The following is a 14,173-nucleotide window of genomic DNA, read 5'->3' on the forward strand; positions in this document are numbered from 1 at the left end:
AGCCTACAGCCTGCAGTGATCCTCAACCTACTGAACGGCCGCACAGCCAGCTCTTCCCTCTCCTAGTGTATCCTCACCATCCCCTGCAGACTGTGAGCCCTCGCGGGCAGGGTCCTCCCTCCTTATGTACTCGTGTGCCTTGTTATCTGCTCATGTTTAATGTATTTGTCTATATTTGCCCCGTATTCACATGTAAAGCGCCATGGAATAAATGGCGCTATAAAAATGTATAATAATAAAATAATTATTATACATTTCTATAGCCGCATTTATTCCATGGCGCTTTACATGTGAAAGGGGCGAATATAGACAAATACAATAGACCTGAGTAACACAAGGCGCACAGGAGCACAGAGGGAGGGAGGACCCGGCCTTATTTATAGAGGGGAAACATCTAGAATACGGAATCCAGTTTGCGGCACATTATAAAAATCAAATATTAAAAAAAGCGGCAACACCTCCCGCTGTCACCTTCCACTGATCCCAGAGCGCTGGGTCCTAGTGCCGCCAGACTCCAGTGTTCTCCTGGTAATAGGCGCAGATGAGCTGTTAACTCTTTCAGCGCTTAGCGATATTTTCAGCAGTTTCTCATTGTTCTGTTCAAAATGTTCTAATGATATAACGCAGCGGTCACTCCCCGGACCAGAGGCTCCTGATCAATGATGAACTCACAATCACTGATCTATGGGTCTGAATCCCACTGGTTTATCGCAGCCGGAGCTACAAGAGCAAAGCACAGGAGGGTGTATAGCGCTATACAGGGGTATAATATGGATTTATACAGCACTATATGGGGGTATATAGCACTATATGGAGTATACAGCAGGATATGGGGGTATAAAGGAGGAGATGCAGCACAATAGAAGGGTATACAGCAAGATATGGAGGTTATACGGCAATATATGGGGTATAAAGGAGGATATGAAGGGTACATAGCATTATATTATGAAGTATACAGCAGGATATGGAGGGTATAAAGGAGGATATGGAGGAGATACAGCACAATATAGCGGTATACAACAAGATATGGAGGTTATACGGCAATATATTGGGGTATACAGTAGGATATGGGGTATACACATATAGTTCTGTATGGCTACGTTCACATTAGCGTTGCGCCGGAAAAAGTGCGGGAAATTCAAAATCCCCAACAGTTCTGTGCTCCGCCCACATGTGAGGAGAAGCCGCGGCTCCTGCTGCTGGGGGAGGGGCTGGTAATCGCCCGGTGCCCGGATGGCTGCAGTCTGCTCTGCGGGAGCTGGAAACATCGGGTACTAAAGGGTTAACACCAAGCGTCTGCGGGGAAGTGACCCTGTGGGCGGAGCCATAGCCCTACTGAGTGCTGATTGGCTGAGCGCTGAATATGAAATTCCCGCCCAACGGCTGATAGTTTCTCCCGCTCTTTGTTCTCCTCAGTAACACGTGGTGCAGAGCGCTGTATGGAGGGAGGGAAATGATATATGGCCGTATACAGCGCTATATGGAGGGTGTATGGTACTATTTGGGCATAGACCGCGTCACATGGAGGAATACAGCACGATATGCAGTGTATGAGGCATTATATCCTGGCACACAGCACTATATGGGGTGTATGAGGCATTATATGGGGTGTGACATTATCTGGTGATATATAGCACCATAGATGAGGTATTCAGCACTATATGGCCATATACAGCACAATATTAATGCTGAGGGCGGACACAGCGCTATTTCCAGGGTATATAGGGATATTCTTCACTATCTGTGGACATAGTCACAGAGAAGGGGGAATGGGAGAGAGTCCGCTCACCCCAGTGGCAGCACGGAGAAGCCTGGAACCAGCAGAGGCGAAACAGAGGAACGAAAATCCAGTGAGGCCGGAGGTACAGTATGTACAATAAAATCCACATGTATGATAGAAAGATGAATGAGAAGTGCCCGACAGATCCAGTGTGACCGAGTCCTGCGCCTTCCAGCTCTTCGGGGCCTCAGTCAGGTCACTTATCTTGGGTCTCAGTCACACTGGATCTGTCGGGCACTTTTAATACAATTTTCTACAATAAATTTGGATGTTATCGTACATAGCTGCTGCCTCGATGGTTTTTCGTTCTATATGTGGGAAAAACACTATTTTGATGTACACATCAGTATATAGCGCTATATGGAGGGTTTCAGCACTATACGTATGTATACGGCACAATGTGGAGAGTATAAAACACTACACGGACGTATACAGAACTATATGTTGGTATATAGCCCAATACTGAGGTTCAGAGCAGTATACGAGCTGATAGAGCACTATATGGAGATATGTGCAGTATATGATCTATAGCTAGACCACTATATGGAGCTGTGATACAGACAAGGAGCCTCACCTAAGAAATAAGCAGCAGCTGCCCCGTCCTTCTCCCACAAAGGCTTTATTTCATAGCCACCACCTTGTCCCGGCAGAGCTGTGTGATCAGTGTCCGAGTCCCCCCACCGATCCCATCAGCACCATTGTAGTTTTTATAATAATAATATTTTTTATTTATATAGCGCCAACATATTCCGCAGCACTTTACAATAAGCGGGGACATGTACAGACAATAAATTCAGTATAAGTTAAGACAATTTAAACCAGTGCCATTAGGGGTGAGGTCCCTGCTCGCAAGCTGACAATCTACAAGGAAATGGGGGGACACAATAGGTGAAAAGTGCTCGTTATTTCAGATCTGGCAATTATAATAAACAGGGATTTTCATATAAAGCTGCATGATCCGGTCATCAGCCCGTGTGTTTAAGTGCAGTAGTCAAGTATCAAGTGCAGTTATGTGCATGGAGGGTGTGGAGACAGATGAATAGTAGGGGGCAGGTTATAGGTTTTTACTGTAAACGATATCTATAACTCTGTACGTAACCCCCTTTCTCATGTACAGCACCATGGAATTATTGGTGCTATATAAATAAATAATAATATTAGGGCAGAGCATTCGTGTTACTGACAGGTGAGCATTTCCCTGTCACATCCTATGTCTAGATGTGGGGCGCTATGTGAGGATTGGGGGGATCTAGGGTGATGATGAGGGGGCTCCACTATACAGCGCAGTGTACGGGGATATGGAAGTACAGCGCCATCAGAGGCCGCTGCTGCAGAAGCCTCGTGTAGACATGATGTGACCCTTCCTGCATTATCGCAGCCTGTGACCAGTGTGGGAACCGTGGAGACCCAGCAGCACTTCATGGAGGAGGGAACAAGGAGATTTCTGGGAGTTCTGCTGACTGAGCTTCTCCTGCATAATGATTGGATGCAGACAACCAATGGAGTGTAGGGGGCGTGTTTCACATAAACCAATGAGAACGATCACATGAGTATAAATACCCTGCTCTTGTTGCTCTCATCATTATATCTGTGTTCCTTCATCTCTGCAGACAGAGCTATGGCCAGAACTAAGCAGACCGCCCGTAAATCCACCGGAGGGAAAGCTCCCCGCAAGCAGCTGGCCACTAAGGCTGCCAGGAAGAGTGCTCCTGCCACTGGTGGAGTGAAGAAGCCGCACCGCTACCGTCCAGGAACAGTCGCTCTCCGGGAGATCCGCCGTTACCAGAAGTCCACCGAGCTGCTGATCCGTAAGCTTCCCTTCCAGCGCCTGGTGAGGGAGATCGCCCAGGACTTCAAGACTGATCTGCGCTTCCAGAGCTCGGCAGTCATGGCCCTACAGGAGGCCAGCGAGGCTTATCTGGTGGGACTGTTCGAGGACACCAACCTGTGCGCCATCCATGCCAAGAGGGTCACTATCATGCCCAAAGACATCCAGCTGGCCCGCAGGATTCGTGGGGAGAGAGCTTAGATCTGTCCCGGGCACCAAAGACAACACAACGGCTCTTCTCAGAGCCACCAAATCCTCCCACTAAGGAGCCAATTCCTAAACTTTCCAGATCTTTTATTTTCTTTTGTTTGCGAGATTCACTGCTGGTAATCAAATTTTAGTTTATAATTTATCATATGCCTAAAGAGCAAAAAGGGTTAATGTAACATGAATATAAAGTGCAGAGATGCAATTATCTTATGAAATCTTTCTAGATGCAGTTACCCAGGGACTTGTTATTTAGCGCTCCTCACTTTGTCCTGACGCCTCATGGCACATGAATAAAGGGGTTACTGCTTAACTCTAATCTGACACTGCCTGTGGGCGGAGCCATGGTGCTGATTGGCTGAGCACTGAATTTGAAATTCCCACACTATGGCTGATAGTTTCTCGCTCTTTGTTCTCCTCAGTGTAACATGGCGGCTCTCGGGCTGTAAGTGAATATGTAATATATTCAGCACTAAAGCACGGTGCACTACACTATTTGGGGGCTAAACTGCATCATATTGCTGTAGAGATCTATATGGAGGTATATAGTAATAGAGTAATTAGCATAGAAAGTTTTATACGGGGGTATAACACAAATTGTATTTATATAGCACTAACATATTTAGCAGCACTTTACAGAGTAAAAGTTCCAGGCGTGCAGTCCTGCTCACAATCTATAAGGAAATAGGATACAATAAGTAGAACGTGCTCATCATGTGCAGTCCGGCCATCATAATAAATTGGGTTTTTCATATAAAGCTGCATGATCCGGTAATCAATCAGTATCTGCAACTACAGTTACCAAGTGCTATTGGGTATATGGAGACCAATAAGAGGGACTTGTGGCACCCCAGGAGTTCGGGTACCACAGTATTGTTGCCTTCCTCTCGGGTAGTGTAGTGCTTTGCCTGGAGACAAGAGGGATCCTTTTGGCAGGTAATCTCACACACAGCACCTTCTGAATCCAGGCCAGGAGGGGGAGCTCAAAACCCGCTTTTAGGGCAGCTTCCCTGAATAAAGAGTCAGTTCAGTCTGGAGCAAACAGGAAAGGAGCAGAGGAGAGATTGAGGGCTCAAGGAGGCCCCTAAGAGAGCGCAGAAACCAGGCATCGGGAGCCCAAGGTTGTGGATAGCCGTAAGGTCCACAGCAGACCCGGAGGCCATAGGACTATAAGTATACTTCCCCTACCATACCTGAGGCAAAGCAGCAGACAGCCTGGAGTCACCGTGTCAGAGACCCCCAAGAGTACAGCTCAAGCTGCCTGCCGTGCAGGTTCTGTCCCAGGACAGGAGAAAGAAAGGAGGTTTGCCAGCAAACCACAGGTAGCAAGGTACTAGAAACCCAGCATAGAGGAAGGCTCCCAACCTGACCTGCTAAGGGGACCCCTTCTGTACCTGTTGCCGGTACCCTAGACTGAGGCCTACTACAACTCCAGTAAACCAGGTAAAGACTGCAACCCACCATCCCTGCCATACACCTTGGGAGCCCTGGGGACCCCACTTCACCTATGGGAAGCGTCACCATCTTGCTGCAACACCACCCCTTTAAAAGAACCCCTTTAAGCAGCGTTGGTCCCCTCTGACCGAAAGCCAAAGGTGGCTTCACAAATAGACTTTATTAAACCCTTTAAAGACTTTCCCCTTTTTGTTGAGTCCCAGGGCCACGGATCGGGTCACAGACACTGTGACATCCCCTTTAAGAGCAACTGGACCTGGTACCGAGTATCCCCATTGCCCTGGTGGGCGACTCAGACTAAGGAAAAATTAGAAAAGGGAGGGCAGAGTTAGATTAATTAAATATTATGCCTGTATAAAGAGATATTGGCAAATCACATAATTCTGAGTAGTGCATTCCAGGAAACTGGCACAGCACAAGAGAAGTCCTGGATAACAGTGGGAGATTCGGATTATGGAGGATATTAACATTAAAACAGAGCAGGAGTAGGGTGAAAAGGTAGACAGCTTTATATGGAGGGGTAGAGGGCACTATATCAGGTGTTCCACACTCTGATTTTATTCACAATGGATTGCATCAGGTCAGTCAGTGAAAAATATGATTAAGAAGGAGAGAACATCAGGTTAGAAACGTACAATATTCCTCCTCCTCAGATCATATTCTCACTCATGAACAAGGTTTAATCCACTTTGAATAAACAATTTTGAATCTCAGTACTTCTCAGATTGCTGGAACATTAATCTGTGGGTCGCTTCTGTTTCTCCCGTGGCTGCTGATGGCAAATGTGAGGTGAACTGATTTTTTTTCTACCACTAGATTATTGTTGTGTACTCACCATAGAAGAAGAATGTATAAAACCATATGGGCATATATAGCACTACAAGATGGAGGCTCGATTCTATCGCATCGGGAGGGCTGTAGTGTCACGATGAGGGCAGGCATGCGGCGCTATTGTTACCTAATGGCATCTTGTGATGATAATCTAATGACTTTTGCATCAGGGGACTCGTGTGCTTGGCATCTATGCTTATATGCATTGTTTTTGTCCCATTGATGCTCTTGCACTTCAAGAGTCTCATTTGCCCTTTGTTGTCTTCGACGTTGTGCCTTTGCTGCTTTCCTTTCATTGTCATTGGCGCACTTTTTAGGAGGAGCCATGTTGCCGTTGGTATTTGCTTTTCAAAGGGGTTTTCCAACTAACAAAAGTTCATTTGAAAAATTGTGTCTGACTGTGTACTGAACATACCACAGCTCCTGGGCAGGGGAGGAAGCAAAAGACAATACTGACATTACAGCAGGAGATCGCCGGGGATACATTTTGTGAGGTAAAATATTTTTTAAAAAGTCAGTGAAATATTTTACCTCACAAAATGAATCCTCTGTGATCCCCTGCTGTAATGTCAGTATTGTCGTTTGCTTCCTCCCCTGCCCAGGAGATGTGTTATGCTCCGTACACGGTCAGACAGACAATTTTTAAAATTAACTTTAGTTCGTGGGAAAACTCCTTTAATGTGACCGGCTTCCTCTGCCTGTAGACACGTCGCGCATCTGCTGCCGGTATCAGCAGAATGATTCGCATAATTCGCGCAGGTGCAGTAAATCAGACCGCTGCCATCTTTGTGCAAACAGATAGTGGCGGTCACATTAAGGCTATGTGCACACGTTCAGGATTTTTTTGCAGAAAGTTCTGCAAGAAATCCGCATGTTTTTTTGTGGATTTTCCAATGCAATAATATAGTGGGAAATCCGCAAAATTAATGAACATGCTGCGTTTTTTTCACGGAAAAAAATGCATCATTTGCACAAAAATTGCAGAATGCATTCTAAATGATGAGATGCATAATGTATGCGTTTTTATAGCGAAAAAACGCAAAAAAAAAATCTGCTACGTGTGCACACAGCCTAAATTTGCGCATGCGCTCCTCCTGTACAAAGATGGCAGCAGTCAGTGAATCATTTGGTAGATCCTGGCGGTGGCATGTTTGCAACGGTGTTCCGCTGGTGGTACCATGCAACTGGCTGCGTGAGTGTGTGGTGCGACAGTTTTCCACTGGTGGTATCAGGCAATAGGTTGGTACCAGCAGCAGTTTACCTATTGAGGCACAGGAACATCATGGGGATCGTCCCTGGAAACATTTCTGACTCCAAGGTCACAGCTGCGCATTGTGAATAATTTTCCTACGGCTGTCCTGCGGGCAGGGGTCCTAGTGGCATAGGGAGGTCTGGCGATGACCCGCTGGTGGTACTGCGCAAGGGCCTGGTACTACCAGTGGGTGCCATATTGGAATAGTACCCATCACTTGGCTATTCCAATATGGCGGTCGGCGTGGTGGATTGTGGGATTTCTCCAGACAGAAGTGGATGACAATTTAAGGTAATTATATAGATAGATATGGGACGTATTCAACAAAATGTATGGACAGATGATATACAGTACTATATGGGGGATATTCCTTAGAATATTGATGGTATACAGCAGTATTTTGTAGTTTACAGCTTTTCATGGGCAGAGGGTGCAAGCTTTAAGCACAATATGGACTGTCTACTTAAAAAAAATCCCATCGCTATCTGTTGGCATCATCTACATTAGTATTTGTAAAAAAAAAAAAAATCACAGCAGAGATCAGCAGCGTCAGCTCTAGTGGTGACGGTGTGGGTGGCTCTTAGAAGAGCCTTTGTGTTGTGTGGATAGATGGGATCAGTGTCGCTCACTTGCTCTTCTTGCTGCTCTCGGTCTTCTTGGGCAGCAGCACGGCCTGGATGTTGGGCAGGACGCCCCCCTGGGCGATGGTCACCCCACCCAGCAGCCTGTTCAGCTCCTCGTCATTGCGCACGGCCAGCTGCAGGTGTCGGGGGATGATGCGGGTCTTCTTGTTGTCCCGGGCGGCATTGCCGGCTAATTCCAGGATCTCTGCGGTCAGATACTCCAGCACAGCGGCCAGATAGACCGGAGCACCGGCGCCCACCCTCTCAGCATAGTTACCCTTGCGGAGAAGTCTGTGCACACGACCAACCGGGAACTGCAGTCCTGCTCGGGATGAGCGGGTCTTGGCTTTAGCACGGGCCTTCCCGCCTTGTTTGCCGCGTCCAGACATCACTGCACTTAGTTATCAGCAGATAGAGAACTCTATTGTGTGGTGAGTATGCCGCCTCCTGCGCCTTTTATAACCTGCTGCTGCCCCGCCTCCTCTCCTGCCATTGGCTGAATGTGAAGCCACTAATGCAAACAAGACTTGTGGAAACACCAATGAGCTGCAGAGGGCGGAGATCATGACGCTTACATTGGTCACATGACATTCTCATCCAATAGAACAGTGATCTGACAGCATTGCTCATTTGCATGGCCGGTCTATAAATACGGCCGCTCTGGGAGGAGCAGGATCATTATTTTCTTTTCCAGTGAAGAGAACATTCTGCTATCATCATGCCTGATCCTGCCAAGTCTGCACCAGCAGCCAAGAAGGGCTCCAAGAAAGCTGTGACCAAGACTCAGAAGAAGGATGGTAAGAAGCGGAGGAAGACCAGGAAGGAGAGCTATGCCATCTATGTGTACAAGGTGCTGAAGCAGGTCCACCCTGACACCGGCATCTCCTCCAAGGCCATGGGCATCATGAACTCCTTTGTCAATGACATCTTTGAGCGCATTGCAGGGGAAGCCTCCCGCCTGGCTCACTACAACAAGCGCTCCACCATCACCTCCCGGGAGATCCAGACCGCTGTGCGCCTGCTGCTGCCCGGAGAGCTGGCCAAGCACGCCGTGTCTGAGGGCACCAAGGCCGTCACCAAGTACACCAGCGCCAAGTGATCTGCTCCGTGCTCTGCACCCACAACCCAAAGGCTCTTCTAAGAGCCACCCACCCCGTCTACATCAGAGCTGTGGCTGCGTGCCTGTGTCCTGCTGGCACTGACCGGCATTTTAAGGGATGACCTGTAAAATATATTGTAGAAATTGACTACCAGCATGTTGGATTTCTATGTGAAGGTAAGTGCTATTCTAGATGTTGGTCATGGGGCTTATGTGATTTAGCTGGACTTTGCAAAGGCATCCGATACTGAACCACACAACAGCCTTGTACAGAAGCAGGGACTAGGAACATTGCAGATGGAAGTAGAACTGGTTGTAAATGGTGCATCCTCTAAATATGATCTGTACCAGGAGCACTGGGGATTGCAAGGATCTGGAAGGACCAATTCTCATTACTCTTTCCCATCCAGAAGGTCATTAAGAGATTAAAGCTTAAGCCAACAGAACAGGAGAAGGACTTGGGTGTTCCAGTTACAAGTAATGTGAACTGCAGTACTTGGTGTCAGGCAGCAGCTGCAGAAGGAAACAAGATTTTAAGTTTGAGGTTCCATATTATAAAAATATTAGGATGTTAAAGGCGACAAGCCGATTAACGTGATGGAGGCTTTAGATCAGTCCTCTCTCACTGAGCCCATTTTCTCATGAAACGGTCCTGGTGCCCTCTGCCTGGACTGTTCTGCTGGTAATGGATGAGCTGTTAACTTTCAGTGCTCAGCTGCATTTTCAGTAGTTTCTCATCCTTTTGTGATCAGCGCTCTCTGTACGTCCTGATATTACTCACCTTTCTCTCCCCAGACCGGTGGAGGCTCCTGATCTATGATGAACTAAAGATTGATCTATTTCTAGGTCTGAACCTCACATTGTCATTAATGGAGAAAGCGATCACTTGTTTATCGCAGCAGGAGCTACATGAGCAAAGAACCGTATGGCTCTATACAGCAATATATGGGTGTCTTGCACTATATGGAGGAATACAGTAGTATAGAACAGTATATGGGGGTATAAGGCTCAATATAAAGGGGGTACATCACTATTTTGTGGTATTCAGGAGGGTATATAACAGGGATATACAGTAGGATATGGAAGGTATACATCACTATGGGGTATATTGAATGATATGGTGGGTATATAGCACTATATGGAGGTATATATATATATATATATAGTATATTTCACCTTATAGTATAATCTGGAGGTATGCAGCAGGATATGGAGGGTAAATACTTGTAAATGGGGAGCATTATTATTACTTTATTGGGGTATACAGTACTACTTGGTTTATACAGCACTGTATTGGGAGTATACAACAATATATGGAGTTAACAGAACAAGCGTTTAGGGGTAAAGAGCACTATATGGGGGTTATATGGAGAGTATTTGGCACTCTGAAAATATACAGCACTATATGGGTAGTATACAGCATAAGGGTATGTTTCCACGGTCAGTGGACGCTGCGTCCAAATGTTACAGCATCGTGGATGGAATTTTATGAAATCCCATCTCCGCTATGCGTGCAGGGACACCCGGTGCTCAGTCTCCGCAAGATAAATATCACCATCCAATGTATAAGGATGCGGTGATTACACATGGTTCATTGAACACATGCTGAATCGCCGTATGTACAAAAGCCGGCAGCGCTTTGGATGGAGCTGCGTCCAAAGCGCTGGCAATACTGACCGTGGAAACACCTTTACAAGGAGGGGAATAAACATCACTGTGAAAGGTAGTCATTACTATGGGGATATTAAGCACTAAATAGAAATGTATACTATGGTATATAGCAGTATATTATGAGGATTTACAGATGTATATAGCAGTTTATGGAGTATATAGAAACATCTGTAGGGTATACATCAGTAAGGTAATGCAGCGCTATATGGTGAGGATTTACAGATGTATACAGGTCCTTCTCAAAAAATTAGCATATAGTGTTAAATTTCATTATTTACCATAATGTAATGATTACAATTAAACTTTCATATATTATAGATTCATTATCCACCAACTGAAATTTGTCAGGTCTTTTATTGTTTTAATACTGATGATTTTGGCATACAACTCCTGATAACCCCAAAAACCTGTCTCAATAAATTAGCATATCAAGAAAAGGTTCTCTAAACGACCTATTACCCTAATCTTCTGAATCAACTAATTAACTCTAAACACATGCAAAAGATACCTGAGGCTTATATAAACTCCCTGCCGGGTTCATTACTCAAAACCCCCATCATGGGTAAGACTAGCGACCTGACAGATGTCAAGAAGGCCATCATTGACACCCTCAAGCAAGAGGGTAAGACCCAGAAAGAAATTTCTCAACAAATAGGCTGTTCCCAGAGTGCTGTATCAAGGCACCTCAATGGTAAGTCTGTTGGAAGGAAACAATGTGGCAGAAAACGCTGTACAACGAGAAGAGGAGACCGGACCCTGAGGAAGATTGTGGAGAAGGACCGATTCCAGACCTTGGGGAACCTGAGGAAGCAGTGGACTGAGTCTGGTGTGGAAACATCCAGAGCCACCGTGCACAGGCGTGTGCAGGAAATGGGCTACAGGTGCCGCATTCCCCAGGTAAAGCCACTTTTGAACCATAAACAGCGGCAGAGGCGCCTGACATGGGCTACAGAGAAGCAGCACTGGACTGTTGCTAAGTGGTCCCAAGTACTTTTTTCTGATGAAAGCAAATTTTGCATGTCATTCGGAAATCAAGGTGCCAGAGTCTGGAGGAAGACTGGGGAGAAGGAAATGCCAAAATGCCTGAAGTCCAGTGTCAAGTACCCACAGTCAGTGATGGTGTGGGGTGCCATGTCAGCTGCTGGTGTTGGTCCACTGTGTTTCATCAAGGGCAGGGTCAATGCTTTATGGTGATGAAGATTTCATTTTTTCAGCACGACCTGGCACCTGCTCACAGTGCCAAAACCACTGGTAAATGGTTTACTGACCATGGTATTACTGTGCTCAATTGGCCTGCCAACTCTCCTGACCTGAACCCCATAGAGAATCTGTGGGATATTGTGAAGAGAAAGTTGAGAGACGCAAGACCCAACACTCTGGATGAGCTTAAGGCCGCTATTGAAGCATCCTGGGCCTCTATAACATCTCAGCAGTGTCACAGGCTGATTGCCTCCATGCCACGCCGCATTGAAGCAGTCATTTCTGCCAAAGGATTCCCGACCAAGTATTGAGTGCATAACTGAACATTATTATTTGATGGTTTTTTTGTTTGTTATTAAAAAACACTTTTATTTGATTGGATGGGTGAAATATGCTAATTTATTGAGACAGGTTTTTTGGGTTATCAGGAGTTGTATGCCAAAATCATCAGTATTAAAACAATAAAAGACCTGACAAATTTCAGTTGGTGGATAATGAATCTATAATATATGAAAGTTTAATTATAATCATTACATTATGGTAAATAATGAAATTTAACACTATATGCTAATTTTTTGAGAAGGACCTGTATGTTGGTGTACAGAAGTATGAGGGGCATATACACCACTATATGAGGGTATATAGCATTATATGGGGGGGATACACAGGGTATAAAGTACTATATTGTTGTATACTCTAGACTGTGAGCCCTCGCGGGCAGGGTCCTCCCTCCTTATGTACTCGTGTGCCTTGTTATCTGCTCATGTTTAATGTATTTGTCTATATTTGCCCTGTATTCACATGTAAAGCGCCATGGAATAAATGGCGCTATAAAAATGTATAATAATAATAATAATAAAATATGGAGGTTATTTAGCACTATATGGGGTATATATGGGGTCAGAAGGATAAGGATGGTACATAGCACTATATGATGGTATACAGCAGGATATGGAGAGTATGTAGTACGATATATAGTCTGCAGCGTGCATCATAGAAGTGTGAGCTATGAATTAATCCAGAATTTAATATGATGTATACGGTCTGTTCCCTGCCATCATTCCACTCTAATGAGTGTGTCCATTTATCTATTCCTTCTACAGGTATGTGACCTATCTTTCCACACTGACTTTTCCTACCTCTGCTACTTGCAACCACTTGGTACGTGACCCAACTTGCTATGCTTTTCAACTAACCCCTGCCATACCCTCAATATTATTTATGACCTTGTTTACTGTGCCATGATCATCCTGCATCAGGCTCACTCTTAATTATCTGACCAAGATGAGCACAGACCTCTCCCCTCTGTTTCACACCTGAATGCACTTTCTACCAAATATATTGCAAACAATATGTCTGCCCAGTGCACCATACGTGTGGAGCTATGAATTAATCCAGAATTGAACTAGAAAGGAACTGAAGGCAACTGGATACATAGTCATTGTAAACAATGTTTTTCTTTTCACTCTCACCCTTACCCCTATAATCCTTCACTTTCTACTAACCCCCTAATCCCTACATCTAGTAAGGAACTAGTCAGCTCTCCATTCATTCTCCCTATCCATCTCACCAGTTCCTCAACATACAATCCTCTGTCTCCAAACACAGCCCTCTCCTGCTCACTGCCGGTGATATTTCTCCAAATCCTGGTCCTTGTCACCACAACCCCACAGTCACCTCCCTAACCTTATACTCTTCAACTTAAAGTAAATGGCTGCTCACTCTCCCCAGTCCCACAAGCTCGCTGCTTCAGGGTAATCCTTAACTTTGATCTCTCCTTCAAACCACATATCCAAGCCCTTTCCACTTCCTGCCGACTTCAACTCAAAAATATTTCCCAGATCTGTACATACCTCAATCAAGAATCTGCAAAAACCCTAGTCCATGCCCCCATCATCTCCCGCCTTGGCTACTGCAACCTCTTACTTTGTGTTCTCCCTTCAAACACTCTCCTGCCCCTTCAATCTATTCTAAACTCTCTTGCCTGACTAATCCACTTATACCCCCGCTATTCCTTGGCCTCTCCCCTCTGTCAATCCCTTCACTGGCCCCCCCATTACCCAGAGACTCCATTTCAAAACCCTAACCATAGCATACAAAGCCATCCACAACCTGTCTCCTTGTCTCCCAGTACTTACCTGCATGCAACCTCAGATCCTCACAAGATCTCCTTCTCTACTCCCCTGTTCCAACAATCGTATACAAGATTTCTCCACGCATCCCCCTT

The 14,173-nt window shown here is 45.6% G+C and overlaps 3 protein-coding genes across 3 annotated transcripts; 2 read left to right on the forward strand and 1 right to left on the reverse strand.

The window, feature by feature from the left end:
* Positions 1-3,396: 3,396 nt before the first annotated feature.
* Positions 3,397-3,809, forward strand: LOC138673865 (histone H3). Its single transcript, XM_069761898.1, has one exon. The coding sequence runs from the start codon at positions 3,399-3,401 to the stop codon at positions 3,807-3,809; it is 411 nt and encodes a 136-aa protein (XP_069617999.1). The 5' UTR covers positions 3,397-3,398.
* Positions 3,810-7,932: 4,123 nt separating this feature from the next.
* Positions 7,933-8,400, reverse strand: LOC138673866 (histone H2A type 1-like). The gene has a single exon (XM_069761899.1). It carries the CDS (start codon positions 8,363-8,365, stop codon positions 7,979-7,981), a length of 387 nt encoding a protein of 128 aa, XP_069618000.1. The 5' UTR covers positions 8,366-8,400; the 3' UTR covers positions 7,933-7,978.
* A 254-nt stretch (positions 8,401-8,654) lies between these two features.
* On the forward strand, positions 8,655-9,144 carry LOC138673867 (histone H2B). Its single transcript, XM_069761900.1, has one exon. It carries the CDS (start codon positions 8,695-8,697, stop codon positions 9,073-9,075), a length of 381 nt encoding a protein of 126 aa, XP_069618001.1. The 5' UTR covers positions 8,655-8,694; the 3' UTR covers positions 9,076-9,144.
* The last annotated feature ends 5,029 nt before the right edge of the window (positions 9,145-14,173 follow it).

This window comes from Ranitomeya imitator, chromosome 4, assembly GCF_032444005.1.
Source record: "Ranitomeya imitator isolate aRanImi1 chromosome 4, aRanImi1.pri, whole genome shotgun sequence".
In the NCBI taxonomy this organism is placed as follows: Eukaryota; Metazoa; Chordata; class Amphibia; order Anura; family Dendrobatidae; genus Ranitomeya; species Ranitomeya imitator.